Raw genomic sequence first — 18,766 nt, forward strand, 5'->3', positions numbered from 1 at the left:
ATAAAAAAGTTTTTTCTTCACCAAAAAAAAAGTATAAGAATATATATACTTGTTCAAGGAATTGTATTATATATATAATACTTTTTGTTTGTTTATATATAATATATACTAGTTAATATACATAAATAATAATAATAATAATAATAATATATAGTATATAGTAGTGAAATATACGTAATATATACTCAGCTTGCATTTTAATCCATAAAATAGTATACGCTACATTAGTGGGCTTCCTAATGTTTGTCCCGGCATTGTTTATCTATTGCCGAATTAATTAAAATATATATAAGGCAATAACATTGCTCAGAAAATTTGAACACAAAGCATACATGTCCAAGAGCAACCTTGAAAACACATGTAAAAACTTACTCAATTAGAACAGTATCAATCAAACATGTCCAAGAGCAACTTTGAAAACACATGTGAAAACTTACTCAATTAGAACAGTATCAATCAAACATAGTCAGACAAAGAACTCTATTAATAAAAAAGAATGTTAATGCTTAATAGGCTTTGGATATCTGCTAAAATGGTTTTGGCCACATACCACTCATCGAGTTCACAAACACTAATGCTAGCAATTTGGGTTATATTCGGTTATACACATTACAAAATGGTACTCCTTCCGTCCCATTTTTTTTAGACGATTTAGAGTACAAGAGAATCAAACTATCTAATTTCGGTGTGAATTCGGAAATAAATCCTTCAAGTTTTTCAATATAAAACTAGATTACATACTATAAGTCACAATAATTAATAATTTAAAATATGCAAAAGGCTGATACTAGTATTAAAAAAATCGTTATCAAAGAAAAATTCTTTTTTACCCTTCATGTGTCACATAAAGTGGGACAGAGGAATATAGTATTTTGGGCTCCATTCCTGGGCCATTTGACCAATACCTACATAGGAGGAGAAGTTATAGAAGTTACAAGAATGTTCAGCTTTCCGTCGAAAGCAGAGGAGACGTTTTCCATGAGTTGAACTCTCTGATCCCTTGAAGATACATCACAGACACAACCCTTCACTTTAAAGCCTTTCGCGGACCACTCTTTCAAGCATTCCTTAAGCGCTGCTTCATTACGTGAACATGTGTAGACTGTCGCACCCAGCTCGGCTAGTTCCTCCACAACAGCATGCCTAAAAAGAATATGATCATACATCCATAATTGAATACTTTTCCAAATAAAGGATTTTGAGAGGAGAAAAAACTAGAACTCCATATATGCTATTCCTCCGTCCTAACTTATGTTATATAGTTTAACTAGGCACGGAGTTTAAGAAAAAAAATAAAGACTTTTGAAATCTGTGGTCTAAAATTAACATACCATAAATATTTGTGTGACTCTAAATCATTTCATTAAGAAAAAAAGGGAAGTTTTAGGTTAAATTATTTCTAAATATAGAAATGTATCATTCTTTTTGGGACAGGCTAAAAGAAAAGTGTATCACATAAAATGGGATAGAGGGAGTATGTATGTGTGTGGATATATATATAGGCAGGTGTAATTAGTCCATGAATATATAAGTCGTCCAACCCGCCTAGACTTAGGCAGGTTAGACTAGATGTATATTTATTGGCGGATTATTTTGAGCATAACCCAAACTCGTTTATCTAAAAGTTTAGGCCAATTTGAGCTTCATATTTTTTTTTTATTATTACATTAGGGGAGGGAGAATGGGGAAAGCAAAAGGGAATGCTAGTCTTATGATTCTAATGGTGTTTAAACCCTCTATTTTACTTGTGGAAGGCCGGAAGCTCACAAATTAAGCTAGCCCTCTACCCTTAATTGAGCCTCAAATGTAACCCAAATTGATTCATAAAAAACATATATAATGAAAGGGGAGGTGGGGTTTCGTTTTTATTTGGATATAGTTTTGAAAGATAAAAGACTTTTTATTATTTTGATTTGGTAATTAAACAACCTATAAAAGAATAGACAAATAAAGAACCAGAATATTAGTTGCGCAAATTGAATTATGACCTAGAGCCCGTTTGGATTGGCTTATAAGTTGCTGAAAACGAGCAATTTGCAGGATTGCCCTTCGCTGGAGGTGGTCTTTAATTTTTATCCCTCAAAATGGTGGTCTTTAAATTCTGCCTGCACAGGCAGAATTTTAGCCAGTGCAAATTCTGCCTGTGCCCATGCAAATTCTGCCTTAAGGCCCAAATAGGCAGAATTTGCATGGCAGATTTGCAAAATTCTGCCTCAACCTTTGCCTCACGAAAATTCTGCCTTGCGATTTTTTTTTTACTGAGCTAGGGTTCGAACCCACAACCTCAGGGTGTTAGGCGAGGGGCAATACTTAAAGACCACCAATTTGAACGGCAATCCGCGCAAAAAAAAAAAAAGGCTGAAAACCGCTTATAAGTTGTTTTTTTAGCTTTTTTGAGTGTTTAGCTGGCCAGCTTAAGGCCATTTTGAGCTTAAAATAAGCCCAAAAATATAATTGAGCCCGTTTGGCTTAGCTTATCTAAAGCAGCTTATAAGCCAAAAAGAATAAGTTGGGCTGCTTTTTTTAACCCCATCCAAACAGGCTCCTAGTAATTTTTCTTGGGAAACAAACGTAAGTAGACAAAAATATAAAAATATTTACATATTGTTAACAAGTAAATGTAGTAAACTTTTAGTAGCACTTTAATTAAGAGTTCTATAATAAAGCAACTTTCTATGTATAAGGAAACCTCCCATATTCCTACTTTTTTGTTAGTAATATCTTCCAAATCGGTTACATCTAGTTTCAACACCATAACTTCTTCATCCCTATTATATGCATATAAAAGGTAAACAAAACATTAATTGTACGATACCCAATATTTTAAGCATATGCACTCTTGTAACTCTTTTGATTATATAAATATCATATACTCTCTCTGTCCCAAAAAAATTATCCTCTTTTCCTTTTTAGTCTGTCCCAAAAAGATTGTCCCATTTTTATATTTAGAAACAATTTAACCTTTTGAGATGATTTACAGCCACACAAATATCTAAGGCTTGTTTTGGATCACACATTTCAAAAATCTTCCTTTATTTCTTAAACTTTGTGTCAACTCAAAACAGGACAATTTTTTTGGAGGAGAGAGTAAGTAATATTTTAAAATTAAATTTCTATCAGAAAAAACTTATACAAAATATTTATCAATTCTTCTGTAATTGTTTTTTATATCTTATATACATTTAGTTATACCTTGTATAAGTTTTTGTTATAAATTGTTTACATTTTATTAAACCTTGGATACAACTCATATACCACATATACTTTTATTATACCTTGTATAATAAATTTTATATACCTCATATAATTTTGTTATACATTTTATTAAACCTTGTATACATTTCATATACCACGTATACTTTAATTATATCTTGTGTGATAAATTTTTGTACCTCGTATAATTTTATGTGCTCCAAATAATATTTATATATGCAGTATACATAATAATATAATAATTCACTTTCGAATCTGTTGTGAATTTGTTGGATATATTAGATTTTAATAAATATGATCTTTTAAAGATTTTGTAATAATTATTTTAATATAACTCAATCTCTTTTTTCATAATCTTAGCCTCGCCCAACTTTTTGAAAACTCTCAACCTCCAATAGAAAAAATAGAAATGAATAAGAAGATGTAGTAGCAGTTGAGGGGTGTATAAGAAAGAGAATTGATAAAGATAGATATTTATCTGTTGAAGAAGAAAGATAAATTATATAATAGATATGGGTTTATCCCTTAAAGAAGGGAGATAAATGATAATAAAATATGAGTAAATATTATTGAATCCCTAATTTAGGGGGATTCTTTTTGGTATAATAATTTCCTAAATATATCATAAAGGTAAAAAATCTGTTATTTTTGAAGAACTTTAAAAGTTGTGCTATTTATGTGCTTAATTCTAAAAGCTTGACTTATGATGTAATTTTCTCATTTTTGTTTCATCTCCACCTCCCAGAGCCCACGTATCAATTGACTTGCTCATTTTGGTATAAGCAAATATTGAGCAAACATATTACTTCACTCGTTCATTGATTTCACCTATACTTAACCTGTGCAAATGTAGTTTAACCTAGTCCTTGCAACCTTCGTCATTGAATAGTGTACCACTATTTAATGGAGCAAGAAATAAGTGGATTCCTTATATGGCAAAATATGTAGGACAGCTGGTTTGGTTCCTATTTTAAAGGGAGAATTGCAACAACCCAACCCCCCAACTCCTAGTACTAAATGCTACTACCATAGTGGATGAATCTATAACGTAATGGTGGCTATGATGTTTAACTTTATCCGACATGCCAGGAAACTTTGTCTCCAGTGTACTTATGAAAGTAGGTAAAAGTAGCTTAGTTAGCAGTTGCGACCTACACCATCATATATGTACCTTTTGTTTGTTTTGAAATTATGAGTACTTTGATATGTGATTTTGGTAAAAGAATATTTATTGTGAATTTTGATATGACGTTAGCAACTTCTTGGTGCTTCACTTGCATGATTTAAATTGAAATTCAAATATTTCAAATCAAATCTAAGAATTAGGAGGAAAGAAAAATTCAAGTTCAATAAAAAATATTAGAATAATGGCTACGGATGTGAAATTATAGTCCTTGTCAATAGTAGTTTCGCAATGGAACATATTATATCTGTCAAATATTACCAAAAGTTTCACTTTAAAAAGATTTAGTGTAGCATTTTAATTAATTTTGAGCAACAAAATATTAAATAAAAAAGATACATACCCTGAACTTTTTAAAGAACACAAGCTGAACTTTTTAAAGAACACTCAATAATCGAATCATAATCTATGACAACACTAATTAAAACGGAATTAAAAGAAGAAAAGGGGGATGATTGTATAATTCATCAAATTAAAATGGTGTCGTGATCAATTATCTTGTAACACAATCAATAAATTTTAATAAAACTCGGGTATATAAGTAGTGATTTAATCCAGAGGTTAATCGTACTCTGACACTTGTACATAAGGTTAAGCTTGGGCTTTTTTTTTTTTTTTTTTTGGTGATAGTGGAAAAGTTGACAGATAAATCACCCTTACTGACGCTTTACAAAACCGTACATGAGAGAAGAAGATGCTAATCGTTTGATAAGATATAAAAAAGGAATATCGAAAATTCGAGTGGCTAAAGCTAGTAGCTACTTTTTAAGTAACAGAAAGAAAAACAATCCATATTCTTGTTCTATATTACATAGAATTAGATAAAAATGCTAATTTTGACGCTTACAAATAATAAAAAGAGAATAAATGTATTTGCACTATAAAATTTTAAATAAATTCTAATACCTTGCTCTTTTCGTATCCAACCAACTTTACCCCCAAATAATTTGGTGTCGAGTTCATGCATGAAACTGGAACGATTTGGGAAGGACAGATGATATCAAATGTCTATGAAATACACTCTATTGATAGGTGAAAATATTACATTACAGGTTCATTTAAAAAACATAGAGGAAAATGAGAAGCCAACAAGAGCAAAAACTTGAAAGTAAATTAGAGTAAATGGAATGTAAAGGAAAATTAATGTTTACTGGACGTGGACGTGGACACTTTATTAGAAGGGGAAGAGACTTGAATTGTGATTAATTGGCAGTTCTCTGAAGACTAAAAGCCATAATTTACCATTTAATATGGGATCTTAATTTAATAGCCAACTTCAGGTTATGTGCATTTTTTCGGCGAAACTGATATAGTATTAGGATGTCATTAATTAGTTATTATTTAATTAATAGGACGTAATTTACTTGGTAGAGGGTAAATTGGTCATTCAATTTCTAAAGGGTATTATTGTAATTCAACGTTTAACTATGGGACTTCCCACTTTTAGTATTATATGATATATATCACACACATTAGAATAAGCTGATTGAAATTCCGATTCAAGTTACTTCTTTTTTTTTTTTTGGCAAAAGGATCACACAGAAAGAGCTGGTGATGTTTTATTAATAAAAAGAGACATATTTACACAAGAAAAGTCACAGAACAAAGATAAAAACCAATCTAGACTAACTAAGAAAAAGAGAAAGAAACAAACAAAAGCTAAGTGTGATGCAGATGCAACCAAACTTCCATCAATCGGTCAAGTCTGCCCTCATTTGCTGCTTTGGATTGATGCCACTATCAGACACCTCAAGCTCTCACCAGGTGCTATGGTATCAAATCCATGTGAACAAGTCAAGCAGTAAATTGGCACTCTCTTTATCTGATGGTGTTGTGAAGCTGCTGCCTTTTAGTATGAATGAGAAACCATGTAGAACATGTGGACAACAAGTTGAATACAGAATGTATCCTCTAATAATCAGCTAAAGAGATCCTTCTAGCAGAAACTGTTAATACCACACACTAGATAGGATAACCTTAGATGACTATACAGTCTTAACTATTGCAATTCCATTCAGGCTGTTGTAGCATCATCTTGCATCAATCTGGCTCTCTGATCTTATGTGTTGAATACCTAATATATGGCATTTCACTCGTCACTATTCAGAATCCTCCTTGCAGCTATTGGTAAGTCTTGAAAACTATGTATTTGGATTGAACCTGCAAAATCAAAAACCATGTTAGCTAAAAACTCTGCCAGTGCATTGCCTTCTCTCATGATATGAGCAAACTGCACATGGCCTATATCTCTCGATTGCCTAATCTTTCTCACTTCCACACTGATCTTCCATGGACTATCCCATATCCCTTCTAAAATATTGATCATGGTCAATGAATTTGATTCTATAACCACAGGAACCAGATGATTTGCAATACAATATGCTATACCATCCTGGATTGCACTTGCCTCTACACCAATGTTTGTTGTTTCTTGCAGCTTCCTTGCACTAGCATATATCAAATCTCCCCTCTCATTTCTCACACAAAAAGCTGCTGAACTTGGTCTTGGATTACCCCTTGAAGCACCATATGTGTTGCATTTAAATCACCCTTCATGAGGACATTTCCAATGCACTAATCTAATCTTTGTATGGAGTGTTTATCCTTCCAAGTATTGAACGAAATGGGGCCAATCCTGCGGAACATTCTTCAACCAAGGATATAAAGATCTAACAAGGTTATATAGATTTTGATTATCCCATATATAACCTTAGCCTTGCTCATACTATTACCATGCAAAATTGCATTCCTTCTTTTCCATATCTGCCAACAAATGAAGGCTGGACATTTCCAATGCACTAATTTATATTTTTATGCAAATATAAACTGTTTTGACATAAGGAAGACGACAAAGAAGAAGAGTTATTGATTGAAAATATGCCTGACCTGAATTATTACTTTTTCGCAAATTTCATACCCCAACTATCGGCTGTTTCCTTTACCTAGTTGAACTATTACGAACTATCACCATCTATTTATTAAAAACACACCTAGTTGATAGTTCAAGTAGGAAAAGGGAATAACCGATAATTTGGGTATGAAACTCGCGAAAAGTGATGTAGTTCAAGTCTGTTTCTGACTATCATCTCCAAAGAAGAGTGCAATTTCAAGGAGGGAGCGAACAATAAGAACCTTAACCCTCGCTACGATCAGAAAATTTGCACATCATCACAAAACTTCTTTCTGTCAATGATTCAGCTGCGACCAAAAAGGAATCAATAATCCAGCTCTCTCGAAATAAAACCATTACGTGTGTATTTAGGACTAACTTGTAAGAGAGAATTACTAAAACAAAGGTTAATTACAACTCTTACCTAGATCAGATACTATTATCACAATATTCTAAGAAGCCTAATAACACTACATAAAATGATAGACGATGAGGTCATTAAATGTGAAGTCAAAATACACCAGCTGTAATCTTCTTCTTTTTTATTTATGACAGGTTATCCGGATCAGTTTGCGCGCACCTCAACTATTCCACATGCTAACCAGGTAACTCTGCCCACCAAGACTTAGGCAGATGGGAAGACATCAACACAGCTGCATCTTAGACCATACTAGGAGTCGTTCTATTCCAGATTTCATTCAATGAGATCTACGCCAATCTTGTTTTGGGTGAAAGTTTTAACACTTCCACATTGGGGGTTGATGAAAATAGGAGCTATCAACATTGTTATGACTCATATGCAAATAACAGGGACTACTGCCAAACCGGAATAACTCGATCACAAGCTGCTAGCATCACCTTTCCTTTGAATTGAAAGTTCTTTAGAGAAGAACCCACACGTCGAATGAGTTCAAAAATCTTCCGCTATTCTTTACAAACATGTGCAAATAATCAAAAGTTTCCTGCCGCACAGTTTAAACAAAATACAAAAGTGCACTTTGAAAGAACTAATTGCAAGGAACGTGCAGGCTGAAAAACAACTTAAAATGATACCCAACATAATCAACTACAGAAAATGCTGTTCCCAGAGAACCAAATAAAAAGATAGAAAACTCGATTTTATACTCTGTAAATAAGGCAAGTGGGGTAAATTAATGAGGGATGCCATCTTATGATCCGATAAACAAGGATTAAGGAAGATATTAAAAGAGCTTTATTCATGATGGTCTCAACTTGATCACTAAGAAACAAAGAAGATGAGTATCTACACATAAAAGATATTCAAGGCATAAGCTCGGCTACCATCTCTAGACGAGAACAAAGATCAGAAGCTTGTCATTTCGAACCCATTGACTGTGAATCCTCCATCAACCGCTATAACTTGCCTGGTAATGTAAGATGCCCCAGGTAGACAAAGATAAGCTACCAGGGATGAAACTTCTTGAGATTCTCCAGGACGTCTAAGGGGAGTTCTAGATATTACTCCATCCAAAAATGTTTTATTTTCAAGCAACTGCAAAAGAAAACCATAAAATTCAGTAAAAATTGGAAAACATGTGGTTAAGTGAAAAGATAATATAAATATAAAATAAAGGAAGGGCTAGATTCAATGATATTAACTCCAGATAACAATTCTCCTAAGAGGAATCATCAACATACTTTGGCAATACATATCACAAAAAGCAACCCTAGTCTTCAAAAACATACAAAAATTTCTACACAGAAAAAGCAATAACAATTTTTTCTTGTCACATTCAGGGAACTTTTTAAATTCTTTTTACCTTTAGAGAAAGCAAAAAGATATTAATTAGACTTAACCATTTTCCAAAGTCATTAGCCATCTAGAAATATATTACTACAATTATGCTTAATAATATAAGAGCAAGAAATTAAATTAAATTCATAGTTAACAATATGCATCAATTGCTCTCAGGCACAGGAAACGAGGTAAGCCCTAAAATATCCTCTCCCGACATTCTCTCTCCTCTAATCTTCTCGCCGGAGATCGCAACTGCTTCTCCGACATGACCTCCAATTACTGTCTTCCACAAAAATCTACACAATTCCCTTTTCTCAGACCAAAAATTCAGACTATCAACAGAACCCTAGTTTCACATCCTTTCCTCTTCAAATCTTCTTCCGACCAGTTCTCCTTGGGAACTATGCCGGAAAATCACTCCTTTTATTTCTTCTTCTAGTAACTCAGATCACTACTTCTAGCAAATGGAGAATATCATTTATTTTGCTGTTGGGTTCAAGTCCTATGATATTGCTAAGTCTTCTAACACTGCTGATTCATGGTACGATTGGACTAAGAGAAGTAAGAATTTCATCAGAAGAGTCTCGTTCAACAGGAACACCATGGAATGGATTTTCCAGACACTTCGCGAAGCATCTAAGACCCGAGGAAACTTTGTGAGAAGATGGAAGAAGAAAGACAATTTTCCGAGACTTTTTGCTCCAGAAATTATAATAGCTATGGCAGATATATCAGTATTATAAGCATCAGAGGAAAGAAAAAATCAGTGCTTATTATACCAGAAGTGGCTTTTAATGTAGGTTGGACCTTTTTAGCTGACAAGGTTGGTAGATTTTTAAGCAGTCAGAGACGCCGAATCACTGTTGTAGAACCAAGATTGGCATCGAAGGATCATCCATATACAAATGCTCTCAGAAACATTAAATGGTCTAATCAAGTAGTTATTGATGGCAAGCCATTAATGAAAGGAAAACCCATCCATATTAAAGAGGCCCTAAACTCCCAGAATGAAGTTCTCAATAAATGTCTAGTTGGTACTTTCCCTATGAACTCATCGGAGATTCCCACACTTTCAGCGGTTAGGCGTTGGACCAGCTCTCTGTGGAAGCAAGCCCATGGATTGAACATATACGAGATGGGAGATGGAAAATTTCTCTTTGATTTTTTTTTTAGAATCACTGCTGAACAGATCATGGAGGGGGAATGACGTTGGAAGAAATTACCAGTCAACTTTCAGTGGTGGACATCATTGTCAGGAGCTGTTGACCACGATGAGTTGCCCAACTCAGTCGAGGACAAACTAGTTGGTTTACCACTTCAATTTTGGTCTCAAAATGTCTTTAAGGCCATCAGAGACTACTGTGGGGGTTGGATTGAGACGGAAGAAGAGACACAACTCCGTAATCATTTGAAATGGGATAAAATCAAAATTAGAGGAAAGGGGAAAAAGATTCCCAGAGAAGTAACCTTAGAGCAAGGGGCCATCCTCTTTACCATCCAAATTTGGGTTGAAATTCTGGCAAGTTTTTCCATCGGAGAAGGAAAAGGAGTATAAGGTTTTGTCCAACAGATATCAAAAACCCTGACAAAGGGTACGTGTGCAGATATGATACAGAAAAAGGGGATTTTCTTTGACCACGTGGGCACGTCATGTGGGCCCCAAGAGACAGCTGTTCAAGTGGAAATTTCAAATTCAAACCAGGACCTGAAAATTCATAGGGAAAAGGCCCATATTATGTTGGGCCCAAATCAATTTAATTGTTTGGACCAAAAGGAGATTGATGAAGTAGAAACTTTCCCTCAGCCTTTAAGTGAGCCGCGTGAGGCAGCACGTGAGGCTCCACTTATTGAAAAGAACCTCTTAGAAGATACGAATGCCTCACTTCTCTCAGAATTGAAAGACACTGCTTCTAAATTCTTGGAAAGCTTTTCAATTTGGGAGTCTGCCAACACGGCGTGCAAGGAAGTCACCCCATCATCTCATCCCTCTTCTTCTTTTCTGAATCACCAGGAAACTGGAAAAGAAAAGGATATTGATGCAATGACAATTATCGAGGATGAGACGGAGCAAGTAATTTCAGCAGAACAAAATGGCACAAATTTGCAAATTATGCAAGTTCACGAAGCGGAACCAGTGACCATGCAGCCTCAGGAACATTCTGAGGCTGAAACTAGGGCCTCCAATTGGGTGAAGTCCAATATTTTGGAGTTAAGCAACATATATGGCGCTGCTTTTGAAGAGTACCAGGAAGAGGCACTAGCACTATTCATTAAACTTGACAAAAGGAAATAGATCGTGGAAAAGGAAGGAACACCCAGCAAAATAAAAACACCTAGGAACAAGGGGATTAGCAAAAATGAATTTACAACTTTGCTTTTGTTCATCATTCTTTCAATTGGTGTCTTACAGGGGTCTATGCTCCCCATACCAGAATGGCTAAGGCAGAATGCTGGGAGGAAATTTCAGTAATCAGAGGGTTATGGGATGGCCCTTGGGTTACTTGTGGGGATTTTAACACAATCATACTCATGGTTGAAAGAAGGTTCTGTCATAGAATCACCAATGTGATGACTGATTTCTCAAGCTGGATAGAGGACATGGAACTTCATGATCCTCCTTTGAATGGAGGAAAATATACTTGGTTCAGGGGGCTAAATCACAACAGTGATGCCAGACTTGATAGGTTCCTTTTTTCTAAGGAATGGGAGGAGGCCTTCAGAGATATAAGGCAAAGATTATTGCCCAGAACTGAATCTGATCACACTCTAATCTCTCTCGAGTGCGGTATCTGGGAACACAAAGGTTCTTACTTTAAGTTAGAAAATTGGTGGCTTGGGGTTGATGGTTTGAAAGAACTTGTTTCAAAATGGTGGACTGAATTTGAGGTCCATGGCTGTCCAGATTTCAAACTTAGCAGCAAGATAAAGATGCTGAAGTACAAGCTTAAAGAATGGAGCAAGCAAAACTTTGGGGATCTAGTCAATAAGAAAAATAGCCTATTGAATGAACTGGCTGATCTGGACCATATTCAGGATAATAGGGAGCTTAATGAAGAGGAAATGATGATCAGGGCAACTGTTATGGTTGAATTGGAAGATCTAGCCAAAAATGAAGAAGCAAGTTGGAGACAAAAAATCCAAGGTCTTGTGGTTAAAACAAGGTGGCAACATCACACAAAAGATACAACACAATTGCAGATTAATGGTTGGAGGTGAAGAAGTGGTACTTAAGGCTGATATCAAGGAAGCTATGGTTGATTTTTATGAGAAGCTATATTCAGAAACCGAATGATGGAGGCCTTCTCTGAATTATGCTAGCTGCCCCAAGATAACTGAGGAGGAAAATCAATGGTTGCAAAGACCTTTTTCTGAAGAAGAAGTGCTAAATACCATCAAATTGTGTGCAATCGACAAGGCTCCGGGCCCCGATGTCTTTACAATGGGCTTCTTTAAAGAATGTTGCGATATTCTAAAAGAAGACCTAATGCAAACCATTCTTAATTTTCATCACAATGAATTATTTGAGAGATCCTTCAATGCTACTTTCATTGCATTGATACTAAAGAAGAATGGGGCAGAAGAACTTAAAGATTTCAGACATATAAGCCTTATCGGAGGAGTTTACAAGATCATCTCTAAAATCATCACAGAAAGACTAAAAACAGTCATGTGGAAGTTGATCGATGAACACCAAATGGCCTTCTTGAAAGGGAGGCAAATTATAGATGCAGCCTTACTAGCTAATGAGCTAGTGGACTCTAGATTCAAACAAGGAAGGCTGGGAATTCTATGTAAATTGGATATCGAAAAAGCTTTCGACCCTGTCAATTGGGGCTATCTGCTAAAGATCCTGAAAGACATGGGCTTTGGGCACAAATGGATAAACTGGATCAAATTTTGCATCTCTAATGTCAGATTTTCTGTTATGATAAATGGTTGTCCAGCAGGTTTCTTTCAATCTCAAAGGGGGCTCATACAGGGTGACCCATTGTCACCTTTCTTATTTTTTATTGCTATGAAAGGTCTTAATCACGTGATTAGGACAGCTAAATCTAATGGTTGGATCAGAGGCTTCGACTCTCAGTCCACTATTAGCAACCATATGGAGATCAATCATTTACTATATGCTGACAATTCACTAGTTTTTTGTGATGCTGAAGTGGAGCAGATTAGACATCTCAGAGCAATCCTGGCCATTTTTGAAGCCTTGTCTAGTCTTCATGTCAACTAGAGCAAAAGTTCACTCTATCCAATTAGTCAAGTCGATGATCTTCAGAATCTAGCATGGAACCTTGGTTGTCAAGTGGGCTCCCTCCCCACTAAGTGCCTAGGGATGCCTCTAGGTGCCAAAAAACAAATCCAAAGAAATCTGGGATGAAGTTTTGGAGAGATGTAACAAGAAGTTGGCAAGGTGGAAAACCCAATACCTCTCTTTTGGGTGGCAGAGCTACACTCATTAATTCTGTCTTGGATGCCCTCCCTACATACATGATGTCTCTCTTCCCACTTCCCAGAGGAGTAGAGAAAAAGATTGACAAACTGAGACGAGACTTTCTTTGGCAAGGTAATAAAGTTGATGATGAAAGGAGATGCAAGAACCTGGTCAAATGGGACTCAATCATTTTGAACAAGAAAGAGAGTGGACTAGGCATTAAGAACTTGGGTTTGCACAACAAAAGTTTGTTGCAGAAATGGCTATGGAGATTCAATTCAAAGGACAATGCTTTATGGAAAAGATTCATTTCCCAGAAATATGGGATGCTAGATCAATGGATTACTAAAGAAGTTAATGGCCCTTATGGTACTAGTGTGTGGAAATCTATTGGGTTCCAGTGGAATGAATTCTGGGCTAATGTAGCTACCATAGTTGGCGATGGCAGAAAGACTACTTTTTGGCCAGACCACTGAATTGGCCATAACAACCTTCAATCAACTTTCCCTGACTTATACTTTATAAGCCTCCAAGCTCAAGCACAAATCATTCAAGTTTGGAGCCCTCAAGGGTGGGATCTTATTTTCAGAAGAGCCCTCTATGATTGGGAAATTGAAAGCTTAACCAATATGCTTCAACTCTTAGCTTCCTTTGGAGGAACTTCAGTTTATCCTGACAGACTAAAATGGAGATTGAACAACAAAGGAACTTTCTCTGTTAAATCTATTTACTAGAACCTCAACCATAGAACAACCTTGATGGAGATTTGGCCCTGGAAGCTCATTTGGAAAGTAAAAATCCCTTTCAAGGTCTCTTGTTTTGTTTGGTTGGTTGCGAGAAGGGCATGCCTGACCCACGAGAAATTACAAAGAAGAGGTTTTCAAATTTGTTCAAGATGTTCCTTATGTGGTCAAGATGGTGAAACCAATAAGCACCTTTTCTTACACTGCAAGACAACTACAAATCTGTGGAACATGTTCTTTTGTATCCTTGGAATCAATTGGAGTATGCCTAATACTACTGTGGAGCTTCTCAGATGCTGGAAGAGTGTAGGGAAGAGAGGTGGAGAAGAAGACTAGTGGCAGATCATCCCAGCTTCTGTTTGGTGGATAATATGGAAGGAAAGGAACGCTAGAATTTTTTAGGGCACTAGTAGCTCTATCCAGAAAATTAGAATGAATTGTCTAAATCTCTTCTATTTTTGGTGTAATCAAAATTTGTGGGGGGAGATAGGAGACCTGGTAGATTTAATAGGACAAGTGTAAGTTTTTTTTGGGTGTTGCTTATACTTTTGCTGTAAATATTACAATTCAGCTTCCATTGAAGCTGAATTTTACTGTGAATACAAATCGTTACCAAAAAAGAAACTAAATTAAATTCAATTACAGAAGAAAAGAGTACGACTTCACAGGAAAAATAATTGAAGAATAGATCTAAGGAACTAGAAAAGCACAATAATTGTTCGCCATGTGCTATTCCTTTTCCAAGTGAACACCGGAAATGATGACGTTTTCTATAGATATATGAATCCAAGTGCTTTAGCAGTTGCCAGCTGTTATTTACTCAACATCCAATACATTCCTTAAATGAATATGCTGAAGATCCAATAGATAACACCAAAGGAGTGTGGTGGGATGGGTGAGATTCCTCCACCATTAACCAAAGGTGTCGGATTCGAGCCTTGAAAACAGAGAAACCCTTGGTAGGGAACTCTTCCTCCCTTTATTGGGCTTACATGGTGTAAATCCAGATTAAACGGGCCATTGACGATGTAAATAACAAAATTAGATAGTTCATGATGAATTTAGTTAGTTCTCATAAAGCTCATGACAGAAAGCTATTTTACCATTTGCCATACACCATGTAAGTTTTTTTTTTTTTTGATGACATGGAAACCCGCAGCCGCTACCCTTCGGGTGCACACAGGGTAAACCCAGCTCCTGTGCAATAACTCGCAAACCACACAGGAGAGATAACCCGCACTAGGCAAGCCTCGTGCGACGAGCTCGACCCAGAAGGCAAATACCTTGCTATCGTAGGCAGGGGGTTTCGAACCTGAGACCTCCATTATGAAAGCCCTGTGCTCAACCAATTGAGCCACCCTTGCGGGTGTGTGTATAAGGTATTTTTAAAAACATACAAGACCCATTTTACAATGCATATACTTGTTGCAGTCTGTACGTTAGAGGATGCCACAACATGTATTTGTGTAATGGTTGTTTTTGAATTTGATATGTGCCACATTGTGCAACAAGCTAAGTTGCTCGGACTCGGTGCGGGTGTCCGATACCGGTGCGGATCTAGAGGTCGAATCCTTCATGATCTAAATTTTAAGATTCGGGGATAAGAATCCAGGTATGGATACAGGTCCGAGGATTCGGCTAAAAATAATTGAAATATCTAAAAATAGAATTATAAAACCTAAATTATGAGATATATGTGGAAAATTTGAGGAGAAAATGTTGATCCAGAGGAGAATCCCGAAAGGAGATAAAAGGAAAAGGAGTGACATAGAAATTTCAATATACAAGGTATTCCATTTTCTTCAAGTCCACCTTAGCTTATATTTTGATTATAGAAATCATTGGATCTGTCTGGAATTTCTCCGTCGATTTTGGTCAAAGTACCCAAAAATAGTTGACCAGATCGGGTACGGATCCCACACCCATGTCGTGTCGACACGGGCGCTGCACCTAAAGTGAAGAGTCCGAGTAACATACCCGAATGCCGAGCAAGAGGCAAAAGAATAATTCACTATGTGCTCATGATGTGGCATGCTGCATATTTAGTTTGTTTGTTGTGAACTTTAAAACTCTTAAAACGACACTTAGAGAGCATGTAATGCAGTCTGAACTACATCATCGATCAGGCCTCAGTGAAATCAAAGAATTGTTTTTTCCTCAGGTAACCTTTCAATATCTATATCTCCAATCTGCAATTACTTGTGCAAAGAGAATCATAAACTCAAATGCATAAGCAAGATCAAGAATATTACATGTTCTACCAAAGACGTCCTTATGTACCAAGGGGCAACACCATTAACACGAATGCTATCTTTTGCCCATTCACAAGCCAAATTCCGCGTGAGCTGATTCATTGCCCCTGAAGTTAGTAAAAAAGAAAAAGAAAAAATCTCAGCACTCAATCTTCGGTTGTTCATGGAGTCAAAAGAGCGATAGAGTGAGTACAACTAACGTTTTGTTGCTCCATAGATAGAACCAGATGACAGGTGCACCAGACTGGCAACAGAAGATATAAAGACAACATAACCATTTCTAGATGCTTTCAAAAGAGGGTGAGCAAGTTGGCACAAATGGTATGCAGATTCTAAGTTGGTAGCAAACAGACGCGCATATTCTTCAGCAGTATAATCGGTGGTGGGCTTCCGTATGTTAGTCCCCACATTGTTTATCTAATGCCAGAAGATAAAGCAATAATGTGGTTCAAAAAATTGACACTGTTTGAAACGGGGACATCTCAAAACAGTAAGCACACATGTCCAAGAGCAGATTGCGAATGCAACAGTTTCTTTAGAACTTCTTTTTGGAACTAATAACTAATAAAAATCCTTAAGATGCTTTAAAGGATTACATTGGAATTTAAAGTTTGGAAACACATGTAACACCACCATTCTAATTGGTATGTTTTTCAATTTTTCATGTTTGGTTGGTCAAAATGTTTAAACAAGTTCTTCAAAAATGAGGAAAATGACATCCCCAATAAAAATCAGAAAAACAAGTTCCATAAGTGACATTTCAAATTCATTGTCTCCTCCTCACCCACCTAACGCCCCCAACCCCCGCCCCCTTGACCATCCCACCCCACCACCCTCGAACCCCCCACCCCATACCACCCCCCAGTGTTTTCTAGATTACATATAAATGCTCTTGGAAATATATATGTTTTTGTTTACTTACTTCACTAAAAAATAAGTAAAAAAATTCACTTGTTTTCCAAGAAAACATTTTCCATCATACCATACACAACAATAGTCTGAGAAAGAACCTATGAATCAAGAGAATATAAATGTCTGTATAAGCTCTTTCTATCTATATTTCCTTTTTTTTTTTTAATAACCATGGTGTCCAGGCCAGCCTCCCTACCTTTCAAGGTGGGGGTAAGGTCTGCGTACACTCTACCCTCCCCAAATCTCACATTGTGGGATTCCGCTGGATATGTTGTTGGTGGTGGTGTCCAGGCCAGCTTGCGCGCACCTCGACTAAGTCCACGGGATACCTGCCACTTCCCCACGAGCAAGAGGTACCAGGTAGCTCTGTCCCCCAACAATAGGACCAGATGGGAACTCACCTAGTGTTTTTGTCTGTGCTGGAAATTGAACTTGAGACCTCATAGTGCTCAACCCACTTCACTGACCACTAGGCCACACCCTTGTGTACATCTGTATTTCCTATTCTTCACCATTAAATAAGTATTAACCCTGTTGAAATTGGCTAAATTGGTTCCAATTGAAGCCACATAAAATAAGATATAACTCATAACTCGAACAAACAATATTCAATTTTAAAGCACCACAATACTTGTTAACTTTATATGTAATTAATTATTTTTTGCATATAGAGACCATTTGTCAAACAATTCATTAACAAGGGAATGTTGTAGAACTCACAAGAATGTTCAGCTTTCCATCAAAAGCCGAGGAGACATTTTCCAAGAGCTGAATTCTCTGTTCCCTTGAAGATGCATCGCAAACAGAACCCTTCACTTGAAGGCCTTTAGCGTTCCACTCTTGCAATCGTCCGTTGAGTTCTGCTTCATTCCGTGAGCAAGTGTATACTGTCGCACCCAGTTCCGCTAATTCCTCCACAACCGCATGCCTAAAATGAATTGAATACTCATCCAAATTGAAACCCAAAAACATATACTGAAAACTATTGAATAAATACTACGGTATTGAAGTTCGTTTTACCCAATTCCATGTGTACCGCCGGTAACGAGAGCGGTAAATCCTGACAGGGACCATCTGGAACTGCTGCTCCTATTGCCTCCAACCTTCGCCATTGAAATACTATTAATTTCTCGGAGATTTTAACTTTAAATGAGCCAAGAACGAGGGGGTTCCTGGTAATGTATGAATAAACTAGATACCAAATTTTAGACCACGTTCAATAATTTATGTCATGGAATTATTTTTTGTTTCAGTTTATATAATTTTATTTAAGAAAAAGGCTAATAGACATTTTTTAAATTCTGCGTTAATCAAATTTGAATCAGAATTTCAAAACTTATTGAATTTTTAACTACTTCTAAATACGGAAACGCCATTTGAAT

General features: G+C 36.3%; 2 protein-coding genes across 2 annotated transcripts; both read right to left on the reverse strand.

Annotated features, from left to right (window-relative positions):
* Positions 1 to 228: 228 nt before the first annotated feature.
* Positions 229 to 1,287, reverse strand: LOC132601657 (tropinone reductase homolog At2g29170). Its single transcript, XM_060314750.1, has one exon. It carries the CDS (start codon positions 1,164 to 1,166, stop codon positions 906 to 908), a length of 261 nt encoding a protein of 86 aa, XP_060170733.1. The 5' UTR covers positions 1,167 to 1,287; the 3' UTR covers positions 229 to 905.
* A 7,104-nt stretch (positions 1,288 to 8,391) lies between these two features.
* On the reverse strand, positions 8,392 to 18,547 carry LOC132637802 (tropinone reductase homolog At5g06060-like). The gene is made up of 5 exons (XM_060354839.1): positions 18,405 to 18,547; positions 18,105 to 18,312; positions 16,673 to 16,889; positions 16,473 to 16,579; positions 8,392 to 8,799 (listed from the first exon to the last, which is right to left on the reverse strand). The coding sequence occupies exons 1-5, from the start codon at positions 18,494 to 18,496 to the stop codon at positions 8,611 to 8,613; spliced, it is 813 nt and encodes a 270-aa protein (XP_060210822.1). The 5' UTR covers positions 18,497 to 18,547; the 3' UTR covers positions 8,392 to 8,610.
* Between the last annotated feature and the right edge of the window lie 219 nt (positions 18,548 to 18,766).

Source organism: Lycium barbarum, chromosome 1 (assembly GCF_019175385.1).
Source record: "Lycium barbarum isolate Lr01 chromosome 1, ASM1917538v2, whole genome shotgun sequence".
NCBI classification, from domain to species: domain Eukaryota; kingdom Viridiplantae; phylum Streptophyta; class Magnoliopsida; order Solanales; family Solanaceae; genus Lycium; species Lycium barbarum.